The following is a 9115-nucleotide window of genomic DNA, read 5'->3' on the forward strand; positions in this document are numbered from 1 at the left end:
ATATATATTTAATCGTTGGTTTCGAACTCAGGACCCACTGAAGACAGATTGTTTATACACAGGACCTTGGCAATGAAATAGTTCGATAAGATAAGACCCCCTTAGGTGAATTACTGGTCACCTGAGTCAGCTCTAACAAACGATCACCAATTTATAACTTCTGAATGTTAATAAATTGCCACTCACCTCACTTTCCGTGAATGTAAAAATGTTCTATTTAGGGTACCCACATTCACATATTTAGTAACCACATATTTAGGGTAAATAATTATAGTTAAACGTTTGAACTTAAAACATTATTTATAAAATAAATAATGAGAATAATAAAGAAAAACACATTATTTAGTAATTAACTAAGAAAATAAAATAAATAAAAATATTGTTTTTTTTGTTGTTCAATAAATATCATTATTAATAGAATATTTCATTGCTAGAAGTTTCACTGAAGGCTATCCTAAGATTGGCACATTTTTTTTAAAAAAAATAATTGTCTCAGGATCTTAACTCTTATTGGCCAAAGAATTAGACAGACTAGGTAAAAGGAATATAATTCTAAATTCCATTGATAGAGTTATACAGTAAAAATCCAATTTTACCCTCCTCTTCCATCCACTTTTTACAGAAATAATGTTGATTAAATCATTAGTGTACGTTGGGAATACACAACAGTCTATTGTTGGCGAAATATTTCAGTTCAATCAATCCGAAAAAATAAAAAATTAATCAAAAATCATGACATTCATAACATCAAGCAAAAATAATTGTATTTTTTTTCTATCAAAACACCAAATAAAAAGAGTTTTGAAAATTAGTGGAATTTACTTTTTTTCATTTTTGTTGAAATTTGACATTTTCCTATCTTAAATTTTTCATTGACAATTGAAAATTTAAAAAAAAAATTGACATTTTCCTTTAGAAAAAGAACTCTTTATATGAGTTAAATTCATAATTTTCGTTACTACCACTCTTTCAATTCTGCCAAATATACTAAGTTACTAAACAATTATATAAAGATAATTTTATGATAATAGTTAATAATATAGCCACTTTCATCAGTTTTAATTTGCTAAAAGTTCTTTGTATATTATATTTTTTCAAGTGACGAGGATTTTAAAAACCTAAATATAAGGCTAATCCTTGGTCCGACAACACTTAGGTTTATTCAGATGAACTGAGAGTGTGTTGACCCATTTATACGGTAAAAATAACGTTATTTTTTCAAAGCACTCCCAAATCGCATAATTGACTAAAAATGTTTGGGGTGTTCTCCTCTTTAACGAAATAAGTGTTAGGGATAGAAATATCAGGAAATAAATTGTTGATTCTATTATCATTAAACAATCGATATCGTTCAATGATAGAGCTTATAATAAAAATATAATAAATAAATTAAGGGGTCAAAAGAGGTATAAAAGAAATTAATCATTTTATGACTCCTTTACTTTATTTCAACACCTGATTACCTACTGATTTATCTAGTTCATTGCTCTGCAAAAATAAAAAAACAATGTGTTGTCAATTATACGGTGAATGTCAAATAATGTTGTTAATATTAAATATAATTTACTGATTAAACAGCTAATTTAACAATTAGATTTCAATTTACAAATTTATTTGTAATTGATATTATATGAAGAATTTGACAGTGGCCAGACTGCTAGAAACGTTGTTCGAATGTAGAGATGTAGGGTAAAAATATATAATAATAGAAATAATGAAACTAAAATTAAAGGAGTTTAATAAATTGATTATCTCAATTCGTATGTAAAAGAAAAGTAGATAAAATAAATATTAAATTTTCATTGTTCAAATTTAAATATTTTTTCATACTTATATTATATTTGTATGAAAATAGGATAATATACGACATAAATCTACATTTACAATACAAAACTACCCTTCAATAATTGTTTTTCCTTTTCTAATAACCTCATCAATAATATTATCGATGAGGTTAATAGAAGAGGAAAACATTTTTTGAAGAATAGTTCCTTGAGACTGTGTGGTTTATATATGACATGGGCAACTAGCCTGCAAAAAAGACATTTTAATGAATGGAGACAATTCAATGATTAAGGTTGTCTGATTGAAAATGGCCTAAAGGCCGAACCGTTGGAAGTTTTTTTAAAAATAAAAAGTTGAGAGTAAATTCGGATCATTGATGTTTGTGTTAACATGAATATATAATGATTAGAAAATAATCTAGCAGACCCAGAGGTTCAATACTCATAATTGTTCATATACTTCTACCCGTATAAGGAACTTCCGCAAAATATCAATAAAGATCAGACCCATCACAATCCCCCCCTTTTACTATTCGGTATGCCCCTCAAAGAAAAAAAAATTAACAACCTTTTTTTGAGATTTTTTTCTGAATCCTTTCCAGCCGTTGCGTTATTATTACTTCTTTTAAATTCCTTGATTGTTTTTTTTCGTATTTTAAATTCTTCGGGTGCTATTTATTACCTGAAAAAATATTTTACGTAAGCATTTACTTTCGAAAGCCTTAAGGCTTTTTTAAATAATTCGTAAATAATCGATGAAGCCTTATATTTAAAGAGTCATGGAGAAGAAGATGGCCGACAAGAGAATGCTATGAAGCTATCAGCGAGGAGTTTCAATTGCAGCTAATCATTCATAACTTTTCAGATCACAGCTAGAGGTGTGGCCGGGGGAGCATACTGAGCGGACAATAGCACGCGATTCTTAGGCTTCATGCCCCCCCCCCATCATTCCTATTTAGGGGTGTGAGCTATTGCCGGCAGCGCAAGTCAAAGCCGAGCTTGATTTGCATAGAGCAAAAGACATCGGGGATGATGGTGCCACCCACGAAATGGACACTACAGTATCATTTAAAGAAAAATACTTTGTTTCTTTCATCATCCATAATCACAATAATAACACAGGTAAAAAATAACAGTCAATCGTGCGTGCGTAAATAAAAAAGTTCCTATATAAGGTGTGAGTTGGACATGTAACACTAAATAGTTAATTTTTAATACAAGATACGTTTTCATCCTTAATACCAATATTACTAGAAATGTGTTAAAATGTAAATTAGTGATTATTTTTTTAACTTATTTATTTATTTTTGTTATTATTATTTTTTTCTCTTCATGTACATAGTGTGATTATGTTCATTTTTTCCCTTCTGTTTGTATATATTTTGAGATAGATTTGATGCATTGTTATGTAAGTTTTTTTTCATTCTTTATTTTTATCCTTATTTTATTTATTTTTTAAATTTACGTATAAATTTGATCAGTTGTCAAGTACCATCGTCTAACAACGTTGTGGTAAATTGTTGTAGTTATCAATAAATAAAGTTTTAAATTAAAAAATATATATTAAATTAAAAGCTATTTACCTTAATATTTAACATTCAAATGTTAGATTTCAACATATACATGTAATACCTTAACGTTAATAATACACTTTGTATGGTTAATACGTTTCTTGAACTTTCAATATGTTTAAAAACCTAATTATTAAAAAGATTATTATGAATCATCATAAGTTAATGAAACCAATTTTTACTGACTACATTATTTCAGCAAAAATCCCACATTACACGACCAATATTAATAAATGTGGTACATAGAGGCACAGCATACGTGTCGAAATTCGATATTGACTGTGTGCGAGACCCCCAAGTAAAAACGTGAATAGATACTAATGCACAATACAGTTGATTTTCACGACGGCCTCTGGCAGCCTTGCCATTGAAGAAGGTTATGAAATATAATAAAATATTTTTTTGTAATTTAAGCTCAAATTGTTTTAACTCACGGGATATTCATATGTAATTTAAGATCGAATTTAAAAACTGGTTGTATAATTCGCTCAAATCTTAGCCCATACAATCAGCAGATTATGTGATACCCCTGTACACATTCCCTTGTTTTAGCTTCACAGTAGTCAGGTAAAAATATTATAGATATGATATTTTAGTATTCAAACCTTAAGAAAATATAAAAATTAGTCTAATTATAAAATATTTAGCAGTCTATCAAACAGAAATAAGGCAGAACCAAAGAATACTGTATTAAAAAAATATATGTTTTCAAAAATGTATACCTTAATATAAAATATTTATATCTTAACATTTTGTTACTTTAGTTCGGGGGAACAATTAGATGAACTAACAGTTATACTGAATATAGGGAGTAGTGTTATGATAACGCTCCCGCCATTTATCTGTGAAGAATAAGAAAAAATAATTAGTGTTAGATTGCAGGAAGCTGAAATAACAGTCCCCTTACTGTGCTGTACCATCCATCATGCCTGTTCTTTGAAAGGTTAACTTTTTGAGGCAGCATCCGCTCCTTTGTATGGAAATAACTGCTCAGTCTTGATGTTGACTGAATGAGTGCCTCGGCTCTGTTAATACTTTCGTATCTTAGCAGGGTAGTGACAGCGGGGAAAACTCATAGAACTACGGCAGCTTGACTATAAGTTTATCCTCCTTTATACTTATTTTCGTAATTTCAACAAAAGTATGTTTTAAAAAATATAAAAGTAGAATAGTAACGAAGAGATTTTGAAAAAAGAAACCCCAAATAATAAATAAGGTAATTGACGAAAATAAGAAAAGTTATGAATTTTTTTTACAGATTAGTAAAAAACAGATTTTTGTATTGTTCGTTTTTAATGAAACTGATAATATATCTAAGTATTATATAATATTATAATGAGAGAAATGCTTTAGTTGGTAATGCTGTTGTTAAAGCACACAGCATACTTATCAATCTATAATCGGATAAATAAACACTACCATACATTAACAAAAAGACTTATTTTAAAAAAATAAAACATTTTTTTCGTTTTTTAAACAAAAATGAACTATAACCTATTTTTTTAAAAACAATTTTATTTAATTTTTTTACATACATATTTTTTTACTTCTCCTACAAAGTTATATCACAGTTTCCTTATTCATTCTTTCCCTTTTTTTTGTTCAATCCGTTACCCAAATACAATGCAAATTAAAAGAAATTATCAATAAATATAAAAAGTTAAAATAATAGAAATAAAATAGCCAAAGCAGTAGAACAATTAAAAACAAATAAATAAATAAATACAACTAATAATGAAAATAAAAAACACATAAATAAATGAAAAAAAAGTTTTTAAAAATACAAATAAATAAGTTTAAAAAACCTGAAAAATGATTAACTATTTTGAGACAGAATATTCAGAATTTTAAAGGTCATTAAACATAAGTTTTTCCGTTACGGCGAGTTAAATCAGGGACAAGTTAACTCTTTTTAAAACTCTTGCGTATTTTATTTAAAACAGAGTTTTTAAATACTGGGGATCCATTACAAAATTACTTCGAGCAATTTATTTCCTTGTAGATTCTGATCCTGCTTGATGAGGGCGTTAAAAAGCTTATTATTATGATTAAAGAATTTTTAGCATATTTTAATCGAGTTTATTTAATTAAATAAAATATAAATAATAATAAATTGTAAAAATAGATTATAATAAATTGTAAAAATAGATTATAATAATAAATTATAAATTAAGAGCAATCAATTTTAATCTATTAAAGGTGAAACAATGTAAACAGAAAAAAAAAATTAGGAACATGTATAAGCACTACTGACGTATATAGTTTATTGTCAACAGGTATTCTGAGGAATCTAAAAAACAGATATATTACAAGGGTTTGGTTAAAAAAAAAACAAAAAAAAACTATATAATTCGTACATTTTTAGCAATGCTTACAGAGGATCCACTAAGTTTTCTAAAGCAAAAAAAAAAAAAAAAAAGAACAAGATTTTTTTCTTTAATATATGTACATATATATTTAAGAAAAATTAAGCAATAAGTCAGGAAAAAGTGAATTGTACAAGATGAAAATTTTATTATATTTGATTACCCTAAAGAAAAATAAAATGTAATGGGTGATATTTAATGTTTGAATGATGAACAATATATTATGACCTTGAATACCCAGTTTGAATCGGAGGCAGCAAAAAGACTAACCGAAGCGAACCAGGTCTATCACCTTATATGCTAGAGCATAGTTTTTCACTGTGGTGTTGGTAAAGTAACTAAAAGCTTGGTAATGTTGGATGTGTAAGCCTACCAGTGACAGAGGCTGAAAAGAAATTCCTTGGAAAGATCAGAACCGAAGTAAGAATCAAGGGATAAGAGAGGAGTTGGCGTAGCAGAGCTGAATACCATCCTTGAAAACCGACAGTTAAAGTGGTTTGGTAACGTTTGTCGGAGGGAGGATAAGAAAACACTACAAAAAGCAATAAAAGTGCGACCAGCTGGAAGAGGATACACAGCCGTCCAAGAATTTCCTACCCTTATTATCTACAGCGGATAGGAGGAAAGAAAGGCACAACCCGTCACGATTTGAGGTAGCTTAGCTAGAGTAGCTAGGTAGGTAGGTAACACGGACAGAAAGGTATGGTTGTGATGGATCGAGGTTCCGCGATGCTAGGAATGGAAGAGGAAAACAAAGAAGAAAAATTATGAACTGAAAGGGGATCTAAAATGTTAAATGGTGCGCTAACATTTGTTTTGTTTCTCGAAAACTTTACGGAAGAATTTTTAGCGAAGTTCATTACGAAGAAAGTCGAGTATTATAAAATAAATATTAAACAGGGTAGTTCAGCTGAGTTTCTTGTAGAGCAGATTTCCTGAAGAACTAAGTTAAATACCATCAAGTGAACTTTACGAAGTAGTGTAATTAGTAGGCACTAATATTTAATAAACCAAGCCTTAAGTTGAATCACCCAGTTCATTTTATGGTTTAATAATAAAATAATTTATAACTAGCCTTTGAAAATTTGTCATTAAATTGACCATTTCAAATTATCTCAGGGTTACAAACAATAATGACAATTTTGTTTTAGCACCACTATGCATACCTCTGAATACTATTTTTTAAAAATAAATATGAATTTCTAAAAAATTAAATATTATTAAAGAAGAATAAAAATCGTAATATACATAATAGGGGGAGAAGAAATATTAAAAAAAAAAAAAAGAAAAAGAAAAAAACGAAAAAAAGGAAAAAAAAAGGAAAAAAAAACAGATAGAAAAACAAAGGAAAAGTAAAGTATAAAATAATGGGGTACAATGTGTGTAAGAAATTAAGAAAAAAAATATACCAAAGGAGCGGGGATACAGAAAAGTGTAAAATATAATAGAAAATTAATAATAAAGTAATTAATATAAGTACACTTAAGAAGATAACACATGAATATAAATTAAAAGATAGATACATGAATATAAAAAACTTCCATCAACTCCTGTAATCCACTTGCAAATAAATCTGAATAAGAATAAAAATAGTTTGAGTAAAATTAAAAGTGACTCACCTTTCCTTCACAAGTCTTGTGACAAACGTACTTGCAAACTGAAACAAATAATTGACATATTAGCTGAATGAACTAAATATCTTGTACGTATAATAGAATCATATAGTGTTAATGCTGCTTGTATTTGTAAAGTTACTGTGGAAATTTATTATAAATAAACCCCTATCTCATTGTATGTTTGAAAACTTTATGTATAGTGTTCATTTTTTTACTTTGAGAGATAGATCCTATGAGGATTGGAGTGCACATATATCTCATGACCTTTGAATCCAGGAGTAAATGGACCTTGGATTTATATCGAGAAACTTTATTGGAATCCCTTTTACAGTGGGGGGTCGTAGAAAGCTCTTTGGGCTCCCTTTTATCGAAAAATTCTTTGTTCTTACTGATTTCTAATAAGCTGAAATACTCGATCGTACCAGGCGAATTATATGTATCAACCTGTCACATATTATCTAGATATTTTATATTTCACTTATATTTTATTTATCCTAATCTTATTTTAAATTATATTATATTTCAAATCATTACTATGATTTAAAGTTGTCATTTTTTTTTTTATGTGCAATATGATTATTACAGTGTGTAATGGAATGTAAGCTGAGGTTGTCAAGTTGTAGAACAACCATTTTTACAAATATAATCTGGTGGGCCTAGAATGCCTCAATAGCATTTTTCAGATAGCTATTAGATATTATAGTTTGAAGTGTTATTTCAGAAATTAGGAATTTACAATCATTTACGTCAACTTAATTATTTCAAATAAACAAATCTACTTAAATCTATCAAAATATAGATTTTTACATCCGAATACGGAGTGAAATAAATAAAAAATTAAGTAAAATTGTGGACAATATTGAGATATTACTTAAATTCCTTCAAAGTCACTATTTTGAGGTCTCTACAAACACTCCCTCCCTTTCCAAATTAGTGGCACAACAAACAATTTAAAAGAATATTGTTTTTATCATCCAGCAGTCCTTATTTTGCGAAAGTGACTTCATATTCGGAATAATCAACATAACAAACTCCTGATTATTGAATTAATAGTGTTCAGTTTTAAAACGAAATTACCTAAGTAAAAGAAAGCAACTATTAGCGCCATTAAGCGGCAACTAGAGTAGCTTACTACCACGAAAAAGGAGTCATCAACGAGAGAGCTAAGTCTTGAGAGGAACTAAGGTTCAGAACTTGTTGTGATCGTATGTGCGAGTAAATACTTGATGATCTGTTCCCTGGCTAGGGAAGGGAGGAGGGAATCATGAGAGGAGAAACAAGTAAATTCCAAATTCCGTTCTATACAATCATCAACCACACCTGAGTAAGTTTTTAATTTTTTATATACGGAACCTCCATCCGACTTCTGGCTCCAACTAACAATTAAACATACCCAAATCCCAACGTTATTAGCCAATCAAATGAAAAAAAATCTTATTCTTTAGGAACCAATTGAAGCCCTTTCATTTATTTTTTAATTTACTCAATATATTTTTTTTCTTTTCAATTTACAGTTATTTTCCTTACAGCCAGTCTGAAATATGTACCAGCATCTTCAAAACCGGGACAAAGCCTGGCTTTAAGTTGAAAGTGTTCTCCATACATGTATTGTTTTTTAATTTTTTGGTAACTACAACAGAATATTTTGATTTTATGACACACAATTCTAAACCCTTATAATATTTTCCAAAATTCCATTATTTTTTGACATAAACATTTATTTCAAATATTATTCGGACGGCCACTAAGAAGGTCCTTAACTTCAAAATTTTTAATCA

At 28.6% G+C, this 9115-nt stretch overlaps 1 protein-coding gene across 3 annotated transcripts in view; it reads right to left on the minus strand.

Moving 5' to 3' along the window:
* The window catches only part of by (blistery), a 759376-nt gene that overhangs the window by 310418 nt on the left and 439843 nt on the right, over positions 1–9115 (minus strand). For all 3 annotated transcript variants that reach the window (XM_067046158.1, XM_067046159.1, XM_067046157.1), the window contains exon 4: positions 7341–7378. In XM_067046158.1, coding sequence (XP_066902259.1) covers positions 7341–7378 — 38 coding nt within the window. The remainder of the gene's footprint in view (positions 1–7340; positions 7379–9115) is intronic.

Source organism: Halyomorpha halys, unplaced genomic scaffold (genome assembly GCF_000696795.3).
Source record: "Halyomorpha halys isolate HHAL.00 unplaced genomic scaffold, Hhal_1.1 Scaffold215.1, whole genome shotgun sequence".
Lineage (NCBI taxonomy): Eukaryota > Metazoa > Arthropoda > Insecta > Hemiptera > Pentatomidae > Halyomorpha > Halyomorpha halys.